At 44.1% G+C, this 26,643-nt stretch overlaps 2 protein-coding genes across 4 annotated transcripts in view; one reads left to right on the top strand and one right to left on the bottom strand.

The window, feature by feature from the left end:
* WDR19 (WD repeat domain 19) overlaps window positions 1-1,397 on the top strand; it is a 45,764-nt gene extending 44,367 nt beyond the window's left edge. For 2 of the 3 annotated variants that reach the window (XM_039347361.1, XM_039347350.1), the window contains one exon: window positions 1,201-1,397. In XM_039347361.1, coding sequence (XP_039203295.1) covers window positions 1,201-1,312 — 112 coding nt within the window. In that variant the 3' untranslated portion in view covers window positions 1,313-1,397. The remainder of the gene's footprint in view (window positions 1-1,200) is intronic. The other variant, XM_039347370.1, reaches the window with a different exon arrangement.
* A 2,141-nt stretch (window positions 1,398-3,538) lies between these two features.
* The window catches only part of RFC1 (replication factor C subunit 1), a 39,936-nt gene continuing 16,831 nt past the window's right edge, over window positions 3,539-26,643 (bottom strand). Inside the window, exons 8-26 of the mRNA XM_039347331.1 lie at window positions 26,458-26,524; window positions 26,063-26,370; window positions 23,780-23,890; window positions 23,299-23,478; window positions 22,555-22,659; window positions 19,939-20,317; window positions 19,103-19,212; window positions 17,846-17,960; window positions 17,501-17,589; window positions 15,723-15,860; window positions 14,860-14,955; window positions 13,780-13,878; window positions 10,613-10,767; window positions 10,121-10,238; window positions 8,894-9,039; window positions 6,037-6,250; window positions 4,526-4,708; window positions 3,883-4,040; window positions 3,539-3,824 (exon numbers count right to left, since the gene is read on the bottom strand). Of these exons, the coding sequence (XP_039203265.1) occupies window positions 3,960-4,040; window positions 4,526-4,708; window positions 6,037-6,250; window positions 8,894-9,039; window positions 10,121-10,238; window positions 10,613-10,767; window positions 13,780-13,878; window positions 14,860-14,955; window positions 15,723-15,860; window positions 17,501-17,589; window positions 17,846-17,960; window positions 19,103-19,212; window positions 19,939-20,317; window positions 22,555-22,659; window positions 23,299-23,478; window positions 23,780-23,890; window positions 26,063-26,370; window positions 26,458-26,524 (2,694 nt within the window). The 3' untranslated portion in view covers window positions 3,539-3,824; window positions 3,883-3,959. The remainder of the gene's footprint in view (window positions 3,825-3,882; window positions 4,041-4,525; window positions 4,709-6,036; window positions 6,251-8,893; window positions 9,040-10,120; window positions 10,239-10,612; window positions 10,768-13,779; window positions 13,879-14,859; window positions 14,956-15,722; window positions 15,861-17,500; window positions 17,590-17,845; window positions 17,961-19,102; window positions 19,213-19,938; window positions 20,318-22,554; window positions 22,660-23,298; window positions 23,479-23,779; window positions 23,891-26,062; window positions 26,371-26,457; window positions 26,525-26,643) is intronic.

The raw sequence follows: 26,643 nt of genomic DNA, 5'->3' as shown, positions 1-26,643 counted from the left end.
CCCTCCATCTTTCCCAGCATCAGGCTCTTCTCCAGTGACTCCTTCCGTCTCATTAGGTGGCCAAAATACTTGAGTTTCAACTTCAGGATCTTCTAAAGAGCAGTCGGGGTTGATCTCCTCTAGGACTGACCGGTTTGAACACCTTGCAGTCCAAGGGACTCGCAGGAGTCTTCTCCAGCACCAAAGTTCAAAGGCCTCCATTCTTTGGCACTCAGCCTTTCTTATGGTCCAACTTTCACAGCCATACGTTGCAACTGGGAAAACCATGGCCTTGACTATACGCACTTTTGTTGGCAGGGTGATGTCTCTGCTTTTTAGAATGCTGTCTAGATTTGCCATAGCTTTCCTCCCCAGGAGCGTCTTCTAATTTCTTGGCTGCAGTCCCCATCTGCGGTGATTTTGATTAGGATCACATAATAAAATAATTTCCAGCTAGGAAATATCACTCTTGACTTTAAACTAGTTTGCCCAGGCAAATGACCATGTAGTCCTCTTACGTTTTGCTGGAGCATTATTTTACTTGAGTCTCTGGGATAATGTCTGCTACCAGCTGAGAAGTAATACTTTTAGAAATATTGTATATTTGCAGATAAATTTAACTGGAAAAAGCCTTCTTTCCCTCAATCTACTACACTTTTAAGATGTTGAAATGAGCAAACTTTTGCTATATTTTTTTCACAAATGACATGTCAGAAATACAGTAAACCTAGAGTTTGTGTGTGTGTGTGTACATACACACACACATAGAGATGTCTGATCTTGTCTGTGAATCTCTCAGGACATTTCTAATGTTGCTTTAGACAGTACACTACCCAAATTATTGTATGGCCTGCCAAAATATTATATAGTAGGTCAAATTAGTGACTAAGTACATTAGATTCTCCTTCTGTTTGACTTTCTGCCAGTTCTCTCTCTATATTTGAAAGATGTCTAGTTTGTTGAAACATGGATGTTAATATTTTGGGACACGTAGCCTCTGGTTTTTGTGATTAAAAATAATAACACTGTAGACTTGCACGCTGCTAACATTATTCCTTTCTATCAACTGCTTGGGCAAACATCAAACATCATCCATTTGAAGGTGCTGAAGCGAATCATTGATGGAAAGACCGAGTAAAAGCAAAGACACTAATATAATGTTTTGCAACCTGTAGATGATGCTCAGCATGGAAGGTTGTGAATGTGTGTTCTTTTCAATAGTTTGTTGCAGAGCGAAAGCACGTGTCCCATGTGTTCGGAAAAAGTCGATGCCACCGGCCTAAAAAGAACAGCGGATTGCACGCCGTACCTCAAGCCGGAAGTAGAGCAATAATTTTGATCAAGTTAAGTGGCTCAGTCTTCGTTTTCATGTTTAAAACTCAGAATATTAAAGAATGTTCATTTGTTTATGACTAAAATAGTTTAACTGGCCTACTCGCTCGTGCGCCCACGTCTCCCTACACGTACACCCCCCCGAATTTGCTTCTTCCCCGCAACAGAGCTGCTTTCGCTTGCTTTCCACGATGCGTTGTGTACGTGGAAGGACATGGGTTGTGTGCTGGCCATTGATTTTCCTCTGCTTGACATCTGCAAAGGGGGCCCTTGGGCCAATGCATTGGTACTGATGGAGTATTGATATACTGGCTTTTTGAGTATTGATGCCAACACCAAGACTTGGCATTTTAGACTACTGTTCTCCATGGGGCCACCCTTGAAAAGCATCCAGTTGGATCAAAATGCAGCGGGCCGTGTGGTTTTGTGCAGACCTCAGTGTGCACATGTGTTGCCTCTCCTGCGAAAGCTGCATTGGTTAATAATAATAATGATGATGATGCTACAAAAAACTACGCTACTTGGAACATCTTACATTTTAAGGAGGCTGGCAGCAACCCATGTCAACCATCAGCACCAGCCAATTTGAATGTTCAGTTGACTTGAGGTTCACATCTAATGAATAATAATAAAGTTGGAAAGGACCTTGGAGGTCATCTAGTCCAACCCCTGCTCAGGCAGGAAACCCTAGACCATTTCAGATCAATGGCTGTCCAGTCTCTTCTTAAAAACTTCCAGCGTTGGAGCATTCACCGCTTCTGGAGGCAGGTTGTTCCACTGGTTAATTGTTCTGACTGTCAGGAAGTTTCTCCTTAGTTCCAGGTTGCTTCTCTCCTTGATGAGTTTCCATCTGTTGCTTCGTGTCCTGCCTTCAGGCGCTTTGGAGAATAGCTTGACTCCCTCTTCTTTGGGGCAGCCCCTGAGATATTGGATCACTGCTATCACGTCACCCCTCATCCTTGATTGATGATCTGATGATTGCTTCCGGGTGCAATTCAAGGTGCGGGTTGTCACCTTATCTGAGGGACCGTCTGTTGCCGGCCACATCCACCCGGCCCACTAGAGCAGGGAGACAAGGAATGTTGCGGGTCCCGTCCCCTAAGGACGCACATCTGGCAGGACCCACCAGAAGGGCCTTCTGTGTGGTGGCTCCCTCCCTTTGGAATATCATCACTTCAGAAATTAAACCGGCCCCCACTTCGACACTCTTTCATAAGGCCCCGAAGAGGTTGTTTTTTTTGCCAGCGGGCCTGGGGAACCCAGAATGGTATGGAGCCCATTGAATGGGAGAGGTGTGTGTGTCTTGTATTGTTTTTTATTTTATTTTCTATACTGTGTTTTTATTGCTTGTAAGCCTCCTGGAGTCTCGGTGAGCGAGTAAGCGGCTGTATACATTTTCTAAATAAATAAAAATATAAACTGTATTAATACCACTTTACAAGGCCTTGGTAAGGCCACACTTGGAATCCTGCATCCAGTTTTGGTCACCCCGATGTAAAAAAGATGCTGAGACTCTAGAAAGAGTGCAGAGAAGAGCAACAAAGATGATCAGGGGACTGGAGGCTAAAACATACAAGGAACAGTTGCTGGAATTGGGGATGTCCAGTTTAATGAAGAGAAGACGAGGGGGGGGGGCATGATAGCAGTGTTCCAATATCTCAGGGGCTGCCATAAAGAAGAGGGAATTAAGCTATTTTCCAAAGCACCTGAAGGCAGAACGAGAAGCAACGGGTGGAAACTAATCAAGGAGAGAAGCAACCTAGAACTAAGGAGAAACTTCCCGACAGAACAATTAACCAGTGGAACCCCTTGCTTCCAGAAGCGGTGAATGCTCCAACACTGGAAGTTTTTAAGAAGAGACGGCCCTTTTTTCTGAAATGGTATAGGGTTTCCTGCCTGAGCAAGGGGTTGGACTAGATGACCTCCAAGGTCCCTTCCAAATTAATTATTATTATTATTATTACTACTGCTACTACTATTACTATGGCCGTGACCCTTCATCAACCATGCTGGCTGAGGAATTCTGGGAATTGATGTCCACCCATCTTAAAAGCCGCCAAGGTTGAAAAAAACGGGGCACTGCGGTTTTGTTCCCCAGCTCAGTTCCAGCTTTGATGCCCGTCTCCAAAAATTCAGCAAAGGGTCCCTCACTCCCGCAAGCGACGGCTGCAGAGATCAGCTTCCAAGCAGATAAATATAAGGCAAGTTCCATTAAGGGGAACTTAAAAATTGTTAAAAATATGAAACTAGTTTTATTGCAACTTTTACACAGTGCTGCACTTTCATATACAAAAACAAAGGACCGACTTAGGCTTTGTTCCTTTATATGTTATATACACGGTTAGTAACATAATGAGCATTTTAAAAAAAAAATAGAGGAGCTTTGCGAAGGGAAGTGCCTTAGCAGCTTGGGCTCTTTCTCCCAGAAAGCTGAGTCTCTCTCAGTTATTTACAGGAATCAAACAATATAGATTCTATTTGCTTCTTTTTCTGCTATATATATATATATATATATATATATATATATATATATATATATATATATATATATATATATATATATATATATATCGCAAACCCTGGGGCAGAGTCTGCCAAACCATTTACTGTGTCCACAGTCCAACAGTAAGCTTGCATAGACAATTTATTTAGCTTTTTTTCTTTGATTTTCCTTTTTTCTTCTCTTCCTTTCTTTCTGTTGTTGGTGGCTTGGCAGCTTTGGTCTTTTTCTGTCAAAAAAGAAGATACATTTTAAAATGCCAACTGAATCCCAGTGTGCCTAGCTGCTCACTAATTCACTTTTCAGTTGCAAACTGTTCCACGTATTTAAAAGCACTAACCCCCCCCCAAAAGAACACCTTAATACATGTGTAACTCGTCCCAACAACTAGCAAATCATAGAGCATGGAAGTGAAATGCAAGCAAAATATGGGGGGGGGGAGGGAACAAGAGGAAAAAAGGGAGGAGAAAAAAATAATAAACTACGACTTAATCCAGAACTAAAAAAATCTATTCAAAAACATCCAGTCTTTAAATCAACCTTCAAAAAAGATTTCTCTGCTACGACGGCTGGAACCTGGAAGAACGGTCACAAGGATTTGAACCCTTTGTTCAGCACCGTTTGTAAGTTTGGACCATCTCTGAGCACGTGGTCATTATCTGAGGATCGCTCGTGAATTTGCATATTTAAATGCGCTGTGGGAGGGAGGGGTACCTTAATCATTGCATCGCTTTCGAGGCTTCCTTGCTCGGTTTCGGGCTCGGCCTCATTAGATTCCAGCTCTTCGTTCAGGTCCGCATCCACCGACCCCCCTCGTCTCTTCTTCGGTGCCATTTGCAAGGAGTAGGGGGTAAGGTGTGCAACTTTATTGTAGGCGCGGGTGAACGCCGATTTCACCTGTCGGGGCAAAAAAAAACCAACAACGGAGACTTTTTAAGCGTCAGGTTCTGGTTTTTTAGCTCGGCAGTTACTGATGGGATACAAATGGCGTTGCACCCACTCCTCGTTTAGCAACTAACTGCCTCAGTTAGTGACCGTTTGCAAATACAACAGTAATACATTCATTTACTGACTAAGGAGCACATTTCCTTTTGCACTTGACAATGCACATCAGTGATGTAGAGGATGGAGGGACTTTTATCTTAATCAGACAGCAGGAACTCTCTCTCTCTCTCTCTCTTTACTATCTATTATATCTTTCTACTATCTTCTATCTATCTAATCTATCTATCTATCATCTATCTATATCTCTCTATTTACCTCTATCTACTATCTATCTATCTATCTATCTATCTATCTATCTATCTATCTATCTATCTATATACCTCTACTATTATACCTTTCTACTATCTCCTATCTATCTATCTATCTCCTATCTATCTATCTATCTATCTATCTATCTATCTATCTATCTATCTATCTATCTATCTATCTATCTATCTATCTATCTATTACCTATATCTATGTATCTATCTCTCTAACATCTATATCTATATATCCATCCATTTACATCTATCTACATTATCTAATTCTATCATCTATCTATCTATCTATCTATCTATCTATCTATCTATCTATCTATCATCTATATCTCTCTGTGTATCTATCTCTCTAACATCTCTCTACATCTCTCTACATCTCTCTATCTATCTATCTATCTATCTATCTATCTATCTATCTATCTATCTATCTATACATCCATCCATCCATTTATCTATCTACATCTAATTATCATATCTATCTATCTATCTACATCTATCTATATCAGGGGTGGGCAACCTTGGCTCTTTTATGACTCGTAGACTTCAACTCCCAGAATTCCTGAGCCAGCAAGGCTCAGCTTGGAAACCTCCCTTTTCCCTCAGCATGGCCGGCTCAGGAATTCTGGGAGTTGAAGTCCACGAGTCATCAAAGGGCCAAGTTTGAAGACCCCTGCCTTGGACCAACAAGTTCAGTGTTCTCTTTTACAAGCCCTTTTGCTACTATTATGGTGACTAAAAGACGTAACAAGCAAGGCAGAAAAATCACAGTTCTGCATCTTGGCAATCTGCCATGATTGCCACGATTGCCTGGGTTTTAAGATCCGTGTATGTGTGTGTGTGTGTGTTTAGTTGACTATCCCTTGGGAGCTGGTTACGCATTTTGAAATGGATTAACGGTCTTTCTCAAAGTTCTTCCTTCAAGACGGTCAGCCAATAAGCGGGCAGGAATAATGGATCACTTGCCTTGGAATCCAAATTGGAAAATGGGCTGGGTTTCCCGGCCCAGCTGGTGATTTCCATGAGGTTTTCCACATCTTCCCTCAACAAGCAGTAAGAATCCATGAAGGCGACAGCGTCCCGGACCCCTTCCGAGCCTTGGCAAGTCAACGGTCGCACAACGGCATCGCGCAGATAGGAGAGATAGTCCAGGTTTACTGCCCTCTTACTTGCGTGCGTTCTGCGGGAGGGGAAAAAAAGATTACTTAGCGGAAGCTGGAATGGGTTACCCTGTGCGCCATCCAACTCCCAACTCTGGGGAACGTACAATCGAGCGGATAAAATAGGACTACGACAATTATGGGAGGGATTTTTTTTTAATCCTTTGTGGTAGACGTGTGATAAAGCAAAGAAACGTTGGAGTAGGATTTGTATTTTAACGCAGAAAATCCTTAAAGTCAATAGAAAGATTCAACCAGAAACTTTCTTTCTGGGTCTAATGGAAAAGGACTGGGGGGAGGGGGAGGAAAGGTGGAACTCTGATTTTATATATTTTGACGGCCGCAAGGCTGCTCTACGCCCCAAAATGGAAGGAAGTTTCGATTCCCACCCTGGACGAACGGCTGAAAAGGTTGATGGGATGAGCAGAGCGGGCTAAACTGGCTGCTTTGATAAAAGAAACGAACGTAAGTACTTTCGTTTCTACTTGGAAACCGCTTCTGGACTTTGTGCTTGAGGTGGGAAAAAAACGATACTTTAATTTGGGGTTTTACTGATTAGACTGTCTGGTTCAGGGGTAGGCAACCTTGGCTCTTTTATGACTGGTGGACTTCAACTCCCAGAATTCCTGAGCCAGCTATGCTGAGGGGAAAGGGAGAGGTTTCCAAGCTGAGCCACGTTGGCTGAGGAATTCTGGGAGTTGAAGTCCACGAGTCATAAAAGAGCCAAGGATGCCTACCCCTGTCCTAGAGGAACATATGAAAGCATAATTCATGTTAATTAATGTAGACTTTATTAGTTTAGAGCAGGGGTAGGCAACCTTGGCTCTTTTATGACTCATGGACTTCAACTCCCAGAATTCCTGAGTCAGCTATGCTACCTTGCCTACCCCTAGGGCAGAGGTAGGCAACCTCGGCTCTTTTGTGACTCTGGCCTAGGTGAATCGCAGCCACACATTATCTGCAGTGGCCTCAAAACCACCCTAACCCAAGGCCTGGGAGAACCACCGGGGGGGGGGGGTCTTTGAGGCCTTCTGGAATGCCAGAAAGATGGGATTTGTGGGAATCTCAAAGGACAGGCATCACTGTCAGAGAAGGCATTCTTCCATGGCCCAACAAAAGGAATGGGTTTAACTGAAGGGAGGCGGCAGAACGCACAAATTCTGTTGGATCAAACCAGCCTGTCGGATATGTCAGCCTACCTGGGCTAGAAGCAGCACCTTGAATTGCACCTGCAAGCATGAAAGCACACCAAGACGTGTACATCACTGTCCATTCCATTCGGAACCACTGTGGTCTTAAAGGACAGCGCCCTGTCCAGCCCATCGCAAGCATGATGCCATAAAAAGATTCGGGCATGTTTCAATCTAGGAAAAGGTCACCACTCAGAGACTCCCGAGGGTCTCCCAGCCCTGCTTAAGGATCAGGTGACAGCTGTGGCCAGGAACACCTTCGCAAAGGTGTCCCTGGCCACAGCTGTCACCTGATTCTCAAGCAGGGCTGGGAGACCAGGACTAGCATCCTCAGACCGTACGCCCCTCCTGAATGCGGAACGTGACCCCAAACAATTCACAGAATATGTAAAACGGTTCAGAGTCACAGAATTTTTAAGCAATAATTCAAGAGTGGTTAGAATGGTAAGCGAGCGTCACAGCTGGGCAGCTTCCAAGAGCCAAAGAGTATGTCAGTTTCTCTCTTGGGATATATCTTGACGTAAACGAGTGGAGGATTTATTTATTTTATTTTATTTATGAGACTTATATACCGCTTTAAGTGCAAGCACTCTCTAAGCGGTGTACACCAGTAAGCAATGTATATATATATATATTTTACATTGTTCCAGGGCTCCGATATCTAAGATGGGCAGCCATACAGACCTTCTAAGTAAATCAATAATCAAGCAATGTATGATGTATTATCCATCGCTGAGCAATGGATTACTATGTATTATCAATAACCGAGCAATGAATTATTATGTAGTGTTATTACAAGTAGTCTGGACTTAAGACCACGGCTGAATCCCAAAATTGACTGATTAACTCAGTGGTTCTCAACCTTTTTAATGCCGCGACCCCCAACCGGTCGTAAGTCGAGGACTACTCAACCGGTCGGAATTCGAGGACTACTCAAATGGTGCAGCACCATTTGCAGAATGGGACTTTTGGCGGGCTCAGCAGGGCAGAGACAGCCTGGACAATTCCTATTGGCTTTGGAAAGCCAATAGAATGAGACTCTATTCAAGAGAGCCTATTCTATTGGCTTTCCAAAGCCAATAGAATAAAAGGGAGGAGCACAGCTAAGGAAAAGGGGGAAAAAATGGCGGACTGCGTTGTTTGGTGACCCCCGTGAAATGGTCGTTCGACCCCAAATGGGGTCCCGACCCACAGGTTGAGAACCACTGGATTAACTGATTTGGTCACAAATGGCGATCCCACGAGTCCCGGGACTCTGCAACCGTCCTAAGTACATTCCAGCTGCCAAGCTCCCCAGGTCTGATCCCGCGATCTTGAGGATGCGGCAACGGGTATGAAAAAATGGCTGCTTTTTCCGGCGCAGTTGCCACCGTCAAATGGTTATAAGCCGGGGACAGCCCACCTAAGTGTGTTGGCGTAATAATCTCAACCAGTCGCGTGACTCCGTCGGAGACCGACGGGTAACGCTGTTACCTGAGACTCATGTGCCTAGAGAGCTCCTGTACGATGCGGTCGTGCTTCCCAGTGGATGAAAATTTTCCCAACCAGCTTGGGAAACTCGGAAACTCCTGCATGTAGCCTCTCATCAGCTCCCCGGGCAGGACACTCGAATAAATGGCCTGAAAAGGAAGGAAAGAGTTTTAGCACATTTTCTCTTTTTGATAGGATGCGGCTGAAGAGGTAGAGCCAAAGAACAATTAAACAAAAAGATCAAAGTTGAAATTAATAATCCCATCGGCGATTCAGAATTACTCTTGTTTCCTCCTGCCTTTCTTCAATTAAAGAAGAAACGAGGGACGGCGAGTTTTAGTCCTGCCTTAGGCACGAAAGCCGGTTGGGTGGCTTTGGGCCAATCACCAGGAGACGGTGAGTTCTAGTCCTGCCTTAGGCATGAAAGCCAGCTAGGTGACTTTGGGCCAATCACTAGGAGACTGTGAGTTCTAGTGCCGCCTTAGCCATGAAAGCAAGCTGAGTGACTTTGGGCCAATCACCAAGAGACGGTGAGTTCTAGTCCCGCCTTAAGCATGAAAGCCAGCTAGGTGACTTTGGGCCAATCGCCAGGAGATGGTGAGTTCTAGTTCTGCCTTAGCCATGAAAGCAAGCTGAATGACTTTGGGCCAATCACCAGGAGACGGTGAGTTCTAGTCCCGCCTTAAGCATGAAAGCCAGCTAGGTGACTTTGGGCCAATCGCCAGGAGATGGTGAGTTCTAGTTCTGCCTTAGCCATGAAAGCAAGCTGAATGACTTTGGGCCAATCACCAGGAGACGGTGAGTTCTAGTCCCGCCTTAAGCATGAAAGCCAGCTGGGTGACTTTGGGCCAATCACCAGGAGACGGTGAGTTCTTGGCATGAAAGCCAAGTGGATGACTTTGGGTCAGTCAGTCTCAGCCCAACCAACCTCACATGGTTATTGTGAGGAAAACGAGAGAAAGAAGGAGCATATGCCACCTTGAGTGATTTATACAAATAATAAAGATGGGATCAAAATAAACTTAAAATCCATCCCGTGTCATCAACGCCTATCTAACGACATAGATACAAATCCCTTGGGTTTTCCAGAGAAAAATAATGAAAAATGAAAATAATAACAATAATGAATCTGAGCTGGCTTTTAAGACGACCGCCTCGTTATTTTTAGAAGAAACAAAACGTTTAGCTGCATCGATAATCGCTACGCAGAACCCAAGGGCAGCGTATCACCTGCGTGGGTAAAAGGCTCCAGTTTTGCCGCGTGCGAATCTGGCGGTCGACTAAATCGCCGTCGCAAATGCTGTCCGCCGTTTTGCTAAGTAAGATGAGTTCTTTCGCCACGTTGTTCCTGAGAAAAGACGGGGGAGATGGCTCGCGTTAAGGCCGATCGTTTATTACCGCCCTGAATGCCAAAATAACCGTCCCAAAATTTATTTATTTATTTATGAGACTTATATACCGCTTTAAGTGCGAGCACTCTCTAAGCGGTGTACACCAGTAAGCAAAGTATATATATATATATATATATATTTACATTGCCCCCAACAATCTGGGTCCTCATTTTACCTACCTCGAAAGGATGAAAGGCTGAGTCAACCTTGAGCCGGTGAGATTTGAACCGCTGACCTGCTGAACACAGTCAGCTAAAGTGGCCTGCAGTACTGCACCCTAACTGCTGCGCCACCTCGGCTCTTAATAATAAAAATAACGGTCAGAACTCACCTGGCGGCAGCAGGCTTGACGTGGACGTAGTTCTCTTGGACAAACAGAGGTCCCAGGGAATAATCGTGGAAGAACAGGTCTGCTTTGTCTATGAGAGACATGTGAGAAGCCTCTTCTGCCTTGGCAAAAACCTTCCTCACCACATCAAAAGGCCCCTGGAGGAAGGAAGGAAGGAAGGAAGGAAGGAAGGAAGGAAGGAAGGAAGGAAGGAAGGGTTCCGAAAGTCATTGAGGGAAACTGCAAAGAGGGTAGATCGAAAGCACGCAAATCGCTGGTCAAATGAGCTGGCATTGGCACCAAACAACCCCCCTTACAACAGGTGAGTTAGAACTTCATTATTACATCAAGGGGCTGTTACATCCCTCACCAGAGGTCTCCAACCTTTCTCCGTTGGCGGACCGGAGGGACCGGGAGGGGCGGGGAAAGCATTTTGCGCGCCCGCACGCGCCAATGGGGCCGTGAGCACGCCCGACGCACACGGGGCGGTGTGAGCGCCCGCGTGACACTTGCTAGCACCGCCCCGTTTTTGCTCAGCGCTGTTTTTGTGCTGCTCCATTTGCACAGGGGTGGTGGTGCGAGCGCGCGTCGGGGTGGCTGAGTGCACTGGCCAGCCTGTTCTGCAGCCCAGTGGCCAGCAGGTCGTGGCCCGTTAGTGGGCCACAGGCTGTAGGTTGGAGACCCCTGTCCTACACCCATGGTTCTCAACCTTTCCTTAACTCAGTTTAAATCATAACATTTTTTTCAAGCCTTCGTGGACCCCGTGATGATCTTGCGGGGCCCCCAGGGGGTCTGCGGACCACAAATTGACAACCATCGTCGATCACCTTTTATGATTTGTTTTATATATATATATAAATTATGTTAATATATGTATGTAAGAGAAAATCAATATATATATATATATATATATATATATATATATATATATATATATATATATATATATATATAAATAAATTGATTTTCTCTTACATACATATATTAACTTTTCAACCAACGTGCTGTCTGGATTTAAAAACGCTAATACATATTCAATTCCTAATCCTTCATTCTTTCCTCTAGCCCAGTGGTTCTCAACCTGTGGGTCGGGACCCCATTTGGGGTCGAACGACTATTTCACGGGGGTCGCCAAACAACGCAGTCCGCCATTTTTTCCCCCCTTTTCCTTAGCTGTGCCTTTTATTCTATTGGCTTTTGAAAGCCAATAAAATAGACTCTCTTGAATAGAGTCTAATTCTATTGGCTTTCAAAAGCCAATAGGAATTGTCCAGGCTGTCTCTGCCCTGCTGAGCCCGCCAAAAGTCCCATTCTGCAAACGGTGCTGCACCAGTTGAGTAGTCCTCGACTTATGACCGGTTGGGGGTCGCGGCATTAAAAAGGTTGAGAACCACTGCTCTAGCCATTGATAAAATAAATCCCAAGTTTGGTAATATTCTGTTTCTTCTTTCTGTTTCAAATTCATGGTTAATCTGTCCATCTCTGCACATTCCAGTATTTTTTGATTATTTCTTTGCTAATCTTTTTTGGCACCTTTTTATGATTTGTATCCTCCCAACGTGCAAAGTGGAGGAAAACAGATCCCCAACTCTCTCAAACATATAAAATATGCTGCATTTAGAAAGTGAAGAACTAAGTATTATTATATTGATTTTGTGGCTTTAGTGTCTGAGCAATCCACCATCTCATAAACTTCATTAGGTCACTTTAGGAGAATCCCGAATTCTAATTTTTTGCTCTGTGCTACTGACAAGACTCGGGTTTTTTTTAAATGTCTACAAAGTACTCAAGTTGCTTAAGGAAAGAACCGACGTCTTCCGCAAACTTGCAAACCACATTTTCTGTGCTATCAAGGATTGCATTTCCCCCCTCCCCTTGCTCGCATCGTAATCATGCGTCATTTCCAAATCCGTCATTTCCAAATCCGTCGACAAGCATGGATTTGCTTTTTTTCTTTGGTAAAAGTGAGGTTCTTAAGCCTTATCAAAACCCGATGTCTGTAGTAGTTGTCCTTTTTAAAAAATGTGATGATTTAATGTGATGGGAAATAGCTAACTTTTAGGAGATAGAACAAGATTATATTTAAATAGATAAAATGTGCATTTTGGATGTTATAGGTTTGTTATGAAGTGAGATAAGGGAAATTTTGGTTACCCAAAGTCTGAAAATTATAAATGTCAAAGGTTAAATGGGAATATTGATAAGAAATTAAAAAATGAGTAAAAATCAATTAACAGGATGTGGATTGTTTATGAAGACTGAATGTAATTAAGATATGTATAAGCTAAAACTGTATTGATAAATTTAATAATGATGTTCTTATTGAGTTGATATAATTAGAAATGTACTAACCTGAATATGAGACAGTAATTGTTAAGGGAAAAAGAGAAGAAATATTTGATGTTGTAGCCTGAGATTTGCATTAAGATTCTGTTATTGAGCTATTGATTAACCCAGTCACCACGTTGCTTTTTAAATATTCAAATGTAAAATTTGGAAAATTAATATTTTTTAAAAAGTGATTAGTATCTAGGCGCCACTGGGTTTTTCGTAGCAGCATGCAAAACGGTCCAAATTTAAAACCCTTAAGAGTTTGTGTTTTTTTTTGAAAAAAGGTCCTCTTTGAGATCAAATCGCAGTTCTATTCCCGCTAAAGCAGCGGTTCTCAACCTGTGGGTCGGAACCCCATTTGGGGTCGAACGACCATTTCACGGGGGTCGCCAAACAACGCAGTCTGCCATTTTTTTCCCCTTTTCCTTAGCTGTGCTACTCCCTTTTATTCTATTGGCTTTTGAAAGCCAATAGAATAGACTCTCTTGAATAGAGTCTAATTCTATTGGCTTTCAAAAGCCAATAGGAATTGTCCAGGCTGTCTCTGCCCTGCTGAGCCCGCCAAAAGTCCCATTCTGGAAATGGTGCTTCACCAGTTGAGTAGTCCTCGACTTACGAACGGTTGAGTAGTCCTCGACTTACGACCAGTTGGGGGGGTCATGGCATTAAAAAGGTTGAGAACCACTGCGCTAAAGGCTTTCTGATGATGCTCCAATGCTTTCAGAATTATTCTGGGCTTAAAAGACCCATAGGTAGAGTTGGGTACACTTCTGCAAGTGTTCCTTCTAGGCAGATCTAAACAAACCCCCTCCTGGAGCTGGGCCTTCAATCCAACTTACCAGCTTAATATCCTTTTTGGCTTTGCCGGCGTCTTCTTTCACACCGTCGTAAGTCAAGGTTTTGTCTCTTGCGCACCACAGGCTGAGATTATGCAATACCTGTCAACAAAAAAGAAAGCACAAAGGTTCAAGCTTGCTCACAATGCCTTGAGGAGTAAGGGGGGAAAAAAAAACACATTACAATTTTCCGATAAACCAATGATGCAGATCGATTATTTCCCACCGGTCATCTCATGGTATAAAATAATTCCTTTCTTTTACCAAAAAAACCCCCCACCCCATTTCCATATCAATGGTTCCTGCTTCCAGTTGCATCAAGGTCTTCCCCCTGAAACTATAAATGGAATTTATATATATAAATGAATAAAACGAACTTCCCCACCCCTAAGCCCCACTCTGAGGACGCTGGCAGAGGACCAGCAAAAGCTAAGTTATTTTAACCTTGTATATAACTGTTTTTTATTGTTTTAAATACTGTTTTAACAATAAATAACTAGTTTATAACCTTCCTGGAGATTGAGGATTGCATCATTGAAAACAAATATGCCTGAGATTCGTATTTTTACAACCATTAAGGATATGTGTGTGTGTGTGTGTGTGTGTGTGTGTGTGTGTAGGTCTTTGGTTATTTGGGTTTTCTCCTGTGTCAAATTGGAAGTGTCTTGGCGACATTTTGATGGTCTCATTCGTCATCTTCAGGCTGGTGTTTTTGGCTTCGTGCTCCTAGAAGCACGAAGCCGAAAACACCAGCCTGAAGATGACAAATGAGACTTCGTCGAAACGTCGCCAAGACACTTCCAATTTGACACAGGAGAAAACCAAAATAACCAAAGACCTACATACAAACACCCGTGAAAACCTCAGAAAACACACATATATATATAAACAGCTACAATCATACATTGCTCCTAGAAGCACGAAGCCGAAAGCACCAGCCTGAAGATGACGAATGAGACTTCGTCGAAACATTGCCAAGACACTTCCAATTTTACGTGGGAGAAAACCCGAATAACCAAAGACATACATACATACATACATGCATACATACATATCAGATATCAGCCTTGACAGGCAACTCACTTGTCTGATGTCCTGATTAGCTGCCAGAATGAGTTCGCTCATTGCCGGCGGTGGAATCTTTAATCCTTCTTTGAAAGCGATGGACATCATGGCGCCCTGCAAAAAGTCATTTGTTTTGTGTTGAGCCAATACCGAAAAGATGTCCACATGTGTAAGGTTTAGAGGCGAGATGCCACTTGGCCTTGGTGTCTGCACGCCAATTCCTGAGCCACAGGAGCCTGCATGCTGAGATATCCACAGCGATGGTCCGAGCAGTGTATGGTGCTGGAGAAGACTCCTGCGAGTCCCCTGGACTGCAAGGCGATCCAACCGGTCAGTCCTAGAGGAGATCAACCCCGACTGCTCTTTAGAAGGCCAAATCCTGAAGTTGAAACTCAAGTATTTTGGCCACCTAATGAGAAGGAAGGACTCACTGGAGAAGAGCCTAATGCTGGGAAAGATGGAGGGCAAGAGAAGGGGATGACAGAGAATGAGGTGGCTGGATGGAGTCCCTGAAACAGTAGGCGTGAGCTTAAATGGACTCCAGAAGATGGCAGAGGACAGGAAGGCCTGAAGGAACGTGGTCCATGGGGTCGCGATGGGTCGGACACGACTTCGCAACTAACCGCAACAACAAATTAATCAGTAAAACTAGTTGGAAATAAAAATATATTTTAAGGGTGATAGACAAGCCCAAGTTACGAGAATGTTCTACGACGTAGGTCCCACCAACAAACCTAGAGGGGAAAGTAGCCAAGCTCATGAATGAGTTTTCTTCCGGTGGCCATTGGCTTCCACCGCTCAACGAATCACCTGTGGTCTCTAAAAGTCATCTCCAAGAAAATTGAAGAGACCAAAATAGGCCTCCTGAAAGCTTTCTTTACCTTGATCTGCTCCACCCTCGGCCTCGGGAAACGAAGGTCAAAACAGTAGTGGGCCAGAGAACGGATCTTGGGATGGTTCCGATCGTTACACATGCAAATGATTGGAACTTTTGTGTGCTTAATCAGATCTATTAGCTCCTACGGAGAAAAAAAAGGGGGGGAATATGTCGTGAATTACTCAACAGATTAGTTCTGCATTGACCAAGATCTAGCACAGTGGTTCTCCACCTGTGGGTCGGGACCCCATTTGGGGTCGAACGACCATTTCACGGGGGTCGCCAAACAACGCAGTCCGCCATTTTTTTCCCCCTTTTCCTTAGCTGTGCTACTCCCTTTTATTCTATTGGCTTTTGAAAGCCAATAGAATAGACTCTCTTGAATAGAGTCTAATTCTATTGGCTTTCAAAAGCCAATAGGAATTGTCCAGGCTGTCTCTGCCCTGCTGAGCCCACCAAAAGTCCCATTCTGCAAACAGTGCTGCACCAGTTGAGTAGTCCTTGACTTATGACCGGTTGAGTAGTCCTCGACTTACGACTGGTTGGGGGGTCACAGCATTAAAAAGGTTGAGAACCACTGATCTAGCAGATCAAAAGGCTGTCAGACGATTAAGTTTCCCAGACATTTTAAACAGGTAAATGAAAGCAAGTTTGACCTTTATTGTTAAGCTGCTCTTAAAGCTGTTGGCCAAATGGAAGGCATATTATAAATAATGTATTTCTTATATTGTCGAAAGTTATTGCTTTGTTTCTGTTTTAATTGGGACACACTGCCTCACCACAGGAAGCGTTGCACAAGTACATTTTAATAAGAACGTGTTATTAAGTTCTACAAATTCCCAATAGGAGCCAATCTTGAGGGCATCTGGATGGTGGTCCAAAACCAGATTAATACCAACCAGAGACAAAAAGGAATCCTTAATCTAGTCTGAACCGTCTCGTGGCTCACTGCTTGTGTGAACTGAGTGCATTGGTCAGCTCAGAAGCCACCTATGAAATAGTTCAGACCAGGGGTCTTCAACTTGGTCCTTGGATGACTTGTGGACTTCAACTCCCAGAATTCCTCAGCCAGGCACGCGTGCCTGGCTGAGGAATTCTGGGAGTTGAAGTCCACAAGTCATCCAAGGGCCAAGTATGAAGATCCCTGGCTTATATGGTCCACGCTGGCTGGGGAATTCTGGGAGTTGAAGTCCACCAGTCATCAAAGGGCCAAGTTTGAAGACCCTTGGCTTATATGGTCCACGCTGGCTGAGGAATTCTGGGAGTTGAAGTCCACAAGTCATGAAAGGGCCAAGCTTGAAGACCCCTGGCTTATATGGTCCACGCTGGCTGGGGAATTCTGGGAGTTGAAGTCCACAAGTCATCAAAGGGCCAAGCTTGAAGACCCCTAGTTCAGACCAATTCTAGGACTATAAGGTAGTATTTCATATCGTATTCCCCTAACCCAAGGGTTTCCAACCTTGACAGCTTTAAGACCTGTGGACCTCAACTCCCAGAATTCCCCAGCTGGCCGTGCTACCTGCGGAATTCTGGGAGTTGGAAGTTCACAGGTCTTAAAAAGTTGGCACGGTTGGACGCCTCCTGCTCTAACCCACCCCTTGAATTTGAAACATGCCTTTTCTTACCTGCTGGATTTACCTCCTTTACGTTTTTCAGTTCTCCATGTTTCTTTGAGCTCAGTTAAGATCTGGTCCAAGAATCCTTCAAAATCCCTTCCTTTCCCCAATCCCAAATAGCCCATATAAACATTCCTTTCCACGCCAGGGTTCACGTGTTCCTTACCTGTATCCCACCTCTGTCCTCGTTGCCAGCCATCCCGTCGACCTCGTCCATTATGAGGACGTGTTTTGCACTGACGGAGCGTGACGTCCCTAATGAGAGAGGGGAAACCGAAAGAAATTACCATGGAAAATCAGATTACCAAAGATGCAGTTATAGAACTGCTGCTGTTTTAACGCTGAATTATAATACACGGAGTGGAACAAGCAGTTGTGTTAAATGAGGAGCTGCCTATGGCCTTATGTGCTGGGCTGCCCTTTAATCATGACTAGGGACCACCAGCCTCCCATTTGGATTTTCCAACTAAACAAAAGCAAAATCCTGCAGTAGATAAAACGAGTAAGATACCTGAGCAGAATCCTTTGATGCTGGTGTTATTCAGAGATTCAGCCACCACCTCCTTCAGGCTGTTCTTGCTGCGCGTGTCACTCGCATTCAACTCCACGTAGCTCAAACCGAGTTCCTAATGGGGGTAAACAATGAAAACAACGGTAGCGGGTGAGGCCACCAATCGCATCTTCGGCACACCGGTTAATTTTCACAGGCAGACCGAATCCGATCCATCCCTTGACACGTTATTTGTTTCAGAGTAGCAATGGAAAAAGCCAGATAAAGCCGTTTTTTATTATTAAGCACATTACTAAGTATAATTGTGTCAACGGAGGCTGAAACGCTCGAGGTCTGCATCTTGGTTTCGTGACCGCAACAAATAGATCACGTGAAGTGTTAATACCACTTTACAAGGCCTTGGTAAAGCCACACTTGGAATACTGCATCCAGTTTTGGTCACCACGATGTAAAAAAGATATTGAGACTCTAGAAAGAGTACAGAGAAGAGCAACAAAGATTATCAGGGGACTGGAGGCTAAAGCATATAAAGAACGGTAGCTGGAATTGGGTATGTCTAGTTTAACAAAGAAAAGGACGAGGGGGTTGCCACAAAGAAGAGGGAGTCAAGCTTCTGGAGGCAGGTTGTTCCACTGGTTAATTGTTCTAACTGTCAGGAAGTGTCTCCTTAGTTCTAGGTTGCTTCTCTCCTTGACTAGTTTCCATCCATTGCTTCTTGTCCTGTTTTCAGGTGCTTTGGAGAATAGCTTGGCTCCCTCTTCTTTGTGGCAGCCCCTGAGATACTGGCACACTGCTATCATGTCCCCCCTCGTCCTTCTCTTCATTAAACTAGACATCCCCAATTCCAGCCACCGTTCCTTGTGTTTTAGCCTCCAGTCCCCTGATCCTCTTTGTTGCTCTTCTCTGCACTCTTTCTAGTCTCAGCATCTTTTTTACATCGTGGTGACCAACACTGGATGCCGTATTCCAAGTGTGGCCTTACCAAGGCAGTGTGAAGTGGTATTAACACTTCACATGATCTTGATTCTATCCCTCTGTTAATACAGCCTAGCACTGTGTTGACTTTTTGGGCAGCTGCAGCACACGGCTGGCTCCTATTGAAGTGATTGTCCACTAGGACTCCGAGGTCCCTCTCACAGTTACTACCTTCTCTCAAAGGTAGCCAAATGTTTCTGCAACTATTCGGTCTTTCGTGCAGATCAGATTTGCCATCTCTTGCCCTCGCAAGCAACCCGCCTCTGTGAAAACACAACTCACCTCACAAACTAACGATGCCGTTGTGGTTTTGCCTACTCCCGGGGCCCCGGAAAGCAAAGCTGCTTTGGACTGAGCGCCATCGTCTTTCCTTCCAAACTTCCCAGATTTGACTGTGGGGACAAAAAAGAATGGAGGGGATTGTTAAGCCAGCTGTGGGACATAGCCTGAGCGACAGGCGCAACCCAGCGTCTCAATTCAATAAAATAACTAACTCTGATGAGACCAGCCTAAAGAACGATTTTCACAGCCTCGGGAACACGCCATTATTCAAAGCTCTCTTGAGATCCATCATCCATTTGATAAAAGACAGCGAGGCAGTTTGGCAGGGGTGGCCGGACAAAAGTCCTCTTTTGCTTTCCTTTTACATGTTGCCACCAGGCCAAAACAAAAGAGGAACAGGCCGTGCGTGGATATGTGGGGCCTGGCGTTTTTAAGGACTTTGGGGCAAACTTGGAAGCAGCGATTCAAACTTCTGATGCTTCTTCCACTGGTATTTTAACCCTGGAATTCAACATGAATGTTTTAGAATTTATCTGTTCTTTCCTAACACTAATCTAGTCTATATTCTGTTGATATTCATGCCATTTTCACTTTGGGGAGGGTCTCGTAGGTTAAATGCCTTCCACTTAAAAGGTCTGCATCAACAAAGCCAGCATCTTAAGAGATAAAAATTATCCATGTTCTTGTGTTTGCACAAAATTGGAAAGCACTGAAAGCCCCCCCCCCCCCAAAGGGAGAGGTGATTGGGAAAATACTGGAATGTGCAGAAATGAATAGACTAACAATGACAATTAAAGATAAGACAGAGTCAGACTACTAAAAAAAAATGCAATTACCCTGTTGGTCTTCCGAAGAATTCTTCTGCCAGTTTTTAAGCCAACGGAGGAGTTTCTGAGCGCAGCTCTGCTCACTTTGCTGCCCAATGATGGCTTTGATAGATGTAGGCTTGTATTTGTCCACCCACAGTAACACTTCGCCTCTGTTTTTATTCGATTCGCGAACTGAGCTTTTTTCCTTGGCGGGAACTGTCTTCTCCTCCTCCTGGAGTTTCTGCTCAAAATCCAGCCCTCTCCTTACTGTCCCGGATTCCTGTTTGACAGATCTGAAAGAGTCTGACTTTTCCACCAGGGAGGTTTTCTTGCGGCAGTTGGAGTCCAGCTTTGCGGGGCTGACTTTCTTCTTTTCGGCTTTCGTTTCTGTTTTTGTTTTCTTGGCCTTTGAAAAAAGAAAAGAACAACGAAGGCAGTTCTTCACAAACTGACGTGAGGGCAAAAATCCCCCCAAAACCCAAGACATCATAAACCATGGAATGCAACGGCTCAGATTCATATATTAAGATTAAGCCGAAACCAAAATTGCAGTGTCCAACTTGAACCTAAATCACTGCAGTGCTTAGAAATCTATATAAATAAAAATGTAAATGTTCGTTTGTTCAAAATCTTAATTCTCTGAAAGTTCTTCACCGATTGTGTTGAAATTTTGACATAACGTTGCATTTGAATACGCGCGTGTTTTTATATACCTATATTATATAAATGTCACACCTGTTACAGGTAAAAACATGCTTTTTTTGAAAAACAGCGCCATCTGTTGGACGTAAAAACACACGCTACGATTTCAGACAATCTCTATATCTGCACAGACAATGGAAAAACAAAAAATATTGTATACCCACAAGCATTGTGAAATTAAACGTATTACAAATGTGCACTTTCTCTTTTCTTTCTTTTCCATTGAACCAGACTGAGCCACAGGAACGCGTGGCTGGGGACAGCTAGTCCTAGAATATTTTGGGAGCGTACTAGGAAGTTCGCTCGATTATATTATTCATGCCAAGCCAAGGGAATTCTCCCCGTCTCTTTTTGCAACTACCACGTTTATTATGATGGTTTAGTTTATAGTGGAGGGACTAGGATCTGTTTTCTACACACCGGAGAGGCAATAGGACAGGGGTGTCCAACCTTGGCCACTGTAAGGCCTGTGGACTTCAATTCCCAGAATTCCCCAGCCAGCCATGAAAATGTATATTTCAAATGCTTGTTTAGGTTATTTATTTGGCACACACATTCTTTGCTTCAAAAACCTCTCAGATGTTATCCGTCACGCATTCAGCTCTAAACTGGCACATTCTTTCTTTCTTTTGTTCCCCTCCCGTATCTGAAACATCGTACCATGATTTAGGGAGAAAGCAACAAGTTCTAAGCCCATCCGTGTCCAATCTCCCCCGCTTTTATTTGGTTTATACCTTGATTTTCTGCCCTGGCAAAGCACATAAAAGTGAGTTTCAGTACCTCCGCTCTGTCTGGATTTAATTTCATCCTGTACATCTTTCATTCACAAACTCGGGTATTCTTCAAGAAACCAACTACGTGAAATTAGATGGCAATGAGCAGTAGATCTGAGTGTTATTTTCACAGCCTCAAACACCCTGGTTTAATACGGACTCTGACGGGCAAAGGGATACGTAGGATGGACCCTCTGGGATGCTACAAGTCAACAGCCTAGGTGTCAAATAATCCTGGAGCACCACAAATAGGCACAGTGTGGTGGGCTCACACCAAGTCCAAAGCACCTAGTCCAAATGTCTTCATCTCCCTTCTTTCCACAGTTGCATTTAAGCAAATTCCCTCTGGAGCACATGGAAAGAGACAAGTTTACTTTTCTCATTTCTTCCCGATGTAGTGGATTCCTCTCACCTTCTAGATGAGGGGTCCCCAACCTATGGGCCATGGCCCGGTAGCAGGCCTTGGCCTGCTGGCCACCGGGCCGCAGGACTGGCCAGTGCGCACACATTTGCACGCACACCCCCTCACACCCACTAGCACTGTGGCCGCAGGGCGCAAAAACAGGACACCCCCATGCCTTGGGGCGCAAAAACAGGATGCTGCCACCGTGCCTCGGGGCGCGAAAACGGGCCGCTGATACGGAGTGCAAAAATAGGGAACCGCCACACAGTGGGGCACAAAAAGAGGCCGCCGCCGTGCTGAAAGATGCAAAAATGCATGCTGCCGCGCTGCGGGCCAGAAAAAACAGGCTGCTGCCGCGCTGCAAGGCGCAAAAATGGACGCTGCCATGCCGCGGGGTGTGGAAACAGGACGCCGTAGCGCTGCAGGGCGCGGAAATGAGGCACTGCGCTATGCAAGAATGGGGCAGGGTTAGTATCACACGGGTGCTAGCCCCGCCCCACTTGCGGCGTGCACACACGTGTAAAATGCTTCCTCCTCCCTTTTCCTTTGGTTTGCCAACTGAGAAAGGTTGGTGACCTCTGTTCTAGAGCAACCAGGAAACCCCAACCCTCTTCGCATAACCCCTCCCTCAGTGACAGCATCCTTTCCCAGCTCTTACGCGACAGGTCTTTTCCTGGCTGTCAATCGTCCTCCCCGCCTAGCGCAATTGTGGGAATGGCAGGAGGTAGGAATGACGAGCCGGGAATCACTCCAGTGTGTACCAACCTCTGTTTCAGCTGCTATTTCATACTTGGACCTCTTCCCTGGAGTATTTCGTATCAGGTTGAACAGCCCGTCTTCATCAATAATCTTCGTTCCTAAAGCTGATGCCTGTCACAAAAATTCAGACTTGAGGCTAAGTCCGATTTATACAGTGACTGTGCGTCAAAACATTTGGAAAAACGAATAGGAGGAGCTCGACCTATTCTCCAAAGCAATCAAAAGCGGGACAAGAAGCAATAAATGGAAACTAACTAGTGGCTAGAATGCAGAACTGCAGGCTACTTCTGCCGACTGCCAACAGTTTGGCAGTTCGATCCTGACCGGCTCAAGGTTGACTCAGCCTTCCGCGGTCGGTAAAATGAGGACCCAGATTGTTGGGGGCAACAGGCCGACTCTGTAAACCGCTTAGAGGGCTGTAAAGCACTGTGAGGTGGTATATAAGTCTTATTGCTATCTTCCTTCCTTCCTTCCTTCCTTCCTTCCTTCCTTCCTTCCTTCCTTCCTTCCTTCCCAGTGATTAGAATGAGTATTGCAGGCTGATTTTGCTCACTGCCAGCAGTTCGATTCTCTCCAGCTCAAGGCTGACTCAGCCTTCCATCCTTCTGAGGCCGGTAAAATGAGGATCTCCGATTGTTGGGGGCCAATATGCTGACTCTCTAAACCGCTCAGAGAGGACTAGTTAAGCACTGTAAAGCAGTATATTCGGTAAATCTAAGCGCTATTGCTATTGCTCTCTTAGTCACTTACCTTTTCACACTTGGATACGCCACAGTCTCGGCCTTTAACAAGGTAATTTGTCTTCTTGCTGATGTTTCCAGTGACTTTCCCCCCGTACCGCTCAATCAGAGACTTGGCCTCATCGCGTTCAATAGATTCCAGGACTCCGGTGATCACAAACGTCATGCCTTCCAGGCAATTTTCACCGCCCTAAAAATAAAAAACAAATACCAAAGGCGGGAGAAAAAAAAAGGAATGACCGGAAGTATTTGGTTTATGGCGCTAGCCAACTGCAGAGCCTAAAGCAAGAGTAGGCAACCTTGGCTCTTTTATGACTTGTGCAATACCCAGAATTCCTGAACCAGCCATGCCGACTCAGGAATTCTGGGAGTTGAAGTCCACGAGTCATAAAAGAGCCCAGGTTGCCTATCCCTGTGTCTAGAGAGAAACTTCTGAGAACAATTAATGAAAGGACGAGCTGTTGACTTGCCTCAATTTGTTTTATACTTACTTGGGGTATTTCTTTTGAGCCGAGGGCCTTCGGACCTTCCCGGTTGAGGAAGCTTCTGTAGGCCGTGTAATTGGTCCGCTTCTTTTCCGCCGAGTCCTCGGGACTGATGGACTTCAAAAGAAAAAAACAAAATCTACTGCACAGGTGACATTTGTCTAATTCTGCTTGGGGCCATCTTGGCAAAGGAAGTGGCATTAACGAAGAAATAAACATGGTCCACGTAGACCTTAAGAGGGTGTAGACCTTTCAAGTTCTACATTCATTCAACACTTCCATCCCAACCCCTTGAAGCGTTGACACCAGGGGTGTCCAATCTGGGCAATTTTAAGACTTGTGGACTTCAATTCCCAGAATTCCCCAGCCATAGGTCTTAAAAATGGCCACGGTTGGACACCTCTGGCTTACACAAAAGAGACTCAAATGTGTTTTCACCTGCGGTAGTTACTGAATCACACTGGATCATTTACTGTCCTTATATGGACTCTTCTGTCAGTGATTATGCATTCATCCCCATGGATCTAATATCCTTCGGCATCCACTGCGCCCACCTCTCACCTTTTATGACTCCCCTTTGACATCCGAGTCTTCCTTTGATGCATTTCTGTCCACTGGCTTTGCCAGCAAAATAATAGTATGGCCACCTATAACATCCTTCTCCTAAATGATCCTACTGGGGTCCTCGTTTAGAGACAGAGTTAAAACGGAACTCACGAGAGCCAAAGTCACCTGAAGCAGAGATCTCAAAAGCTTAATAAATAAAGAAGTGATTTTGGTGTTGCACGTAGCACTTTGTTCAGTAAAGCAACGTTACTACCTTAAAACCTTTGGTCCCTTTTTTTACTTTGCATACGGCTCAATCCTGGACATAGCGCCACCAGCTTTTTTAAGGTATCAACTTGTATGTTGATATACGATATGTGTATATGTATGTGTTTGTGTGTGTGTGTGTATGTTTTGTATACACATATATAGCTCTCATCAGCCAGACATACCTAGGTTTGAATCTCAGAAGGGTATGTCTGACTGATGAGAGTTAATCAGCTTAAAATAGCTATTCCAGTCCCCCTTAATTCTGTTAGCAATCCAAAAATTTAGGAAATGTATGCATGTATGTATCTGTGTATGTATGTATATATATGTATATGTGTATGTATATGTGTATATGTATATGTATTTATATATGTATGTATATATATATATATACATGTGTGTGTATGTATGTATAAAAAAGTTACTGAGCTTTCATCAGCCAAACTACTGACATCATCAGAGTTAGAGTGCTAGGTGATTAGAAAGCTTGCCTATATATAGCTGCCTGTCTCACCTAGCTGTATATAGGCAAGCTGTATATAGGCAATCACCTAGCATTCTAACTCTGATGACGTCAGTAGTTTGGCTGATGAAAGCTCAGTAAGTAACTTTTTTACTCACAGGCTTGTTTATATTAAGCAGTCCTGTTTATTTTTATCCTGGTGTTCGTTTTTCTTATATTTTTATTGATATGCCCAGGATTCGCATTTTTAATGATATTAAGGACAAGTATGTATGTATGTATATATACTGCTAAAAAAAATAAAGGGAACACAAATGTATAGGATTTTATATGTTTGGGTTCCCTTTATTTTTTTGAGCAGTATATATATATGTGTGTGTATATATGTGTGTGTATGTATATGTGTATATATGTGCGCATTTATATATGTATGTATGTGTATATATATGTGTGTGTGTGTGTGTTTATGTATGTATGTAGGTCTTTGGTTATTCGGGTTTTCTCCTGCGTAAAATTAGAAGTGTCTTGGCGACGTTTCGATGAAGTCTCATTTGTCATCTTCAGGCTGGTGCTTTCAGCTTCGTGCTCCTAGAAGCAATGCTGAAGATGATGAATGAGACTTCGTCGAAATGTCACCAAGACACTTCCAATTTTACGTGGGAGAAAACCCAAATAACCAAAGACCTACATAGAAACACCCGCGAAAACCTCAGAAAACATGTATGTAAGTATGTGAGTCTCTCTGTGTGTATATATATATATATATATATATATATATTACATGTGTGTATATATGTTTGTATATATATATATACACACACACATTCATATACGTATACACACACACACACACACACACACATCTCCCTTCTCAACTGATGATGTTACCTAGTTGGGTTATAAAACATCTGCAACCCCCCCCCCAACAATCACAGAGAACCCCAAACACCCCACAGACATTCACGGTTAACGATCACACCAACCAAAATCTGTCCTCAAGATGCTCCTACCTTGGGTTGTTCAGGAGAAACCTTCACCTTTGTAGGTGTCTTGATTTTGGGCGAAATTGTTTTCCCGGCTGGAGTTACCATTTCTTTCTTGAGGCTCTCTCCTTTGGAGGTCCCATTTTCGGTTTTGATAGCTCCGGCTTTTGGCTTGAGTGGAGTTAACCTGGAGGAAGCCTTCGACGACCCCCCTGTAGTCCCCCAATCCACCTCCTCCTTCGTCGCAGAAGATTCTGGGTGGAGAACACTCTCTGACTGAATCTGATCCTTTGCGGAATGAGGTTGAGAATCTAAAGCGGAAACTGTGGGTTTCCCTGTAAACAGAACGACAAGTTTTAAGGATAAGTGAAGGTGACCAAAACCCTAACAAAGCCTTTTTTTAAAAAAAAATAAACAATTACCTTTGTGAGCCTGGTTATTTTTTTCTCTTTCCCCCGATTTTGACTGTTGACCTTCCTCTTTTCGAGGCTAAAATAATAAGCAGACATTGTGTCTTGGTTTTTGTTTTGCTGTCATTGGGATGAAGTTATTACTGGCAACAATTTCAGAACGTTTCTACAGCTGATGTTTTCCTTCCCTCCAAACCA

This window comes from Crotalus tigris, unplaced genomic scaffold, assembly GCF_016545835.1.
Source record: "Crotalus tigris isolate CLP2741 ecotype Arizona unplaced genomic scaffold, ASM1654583v1 scf7180000017559.9942113025:1136094, whole genome shotgun sequence".
NCBI classification, from domain to species: Eukaryota; Metazoa; Chordata; class Lepidosauria; order Squamata; family Viperidae; genus Crotalus; species Crotalus tigris.
The sequence above is the reverse complement of the archived record's forward strand: the minus strand, read 5'-3'. Positions and strand labels throughout refer to the sequence as shown.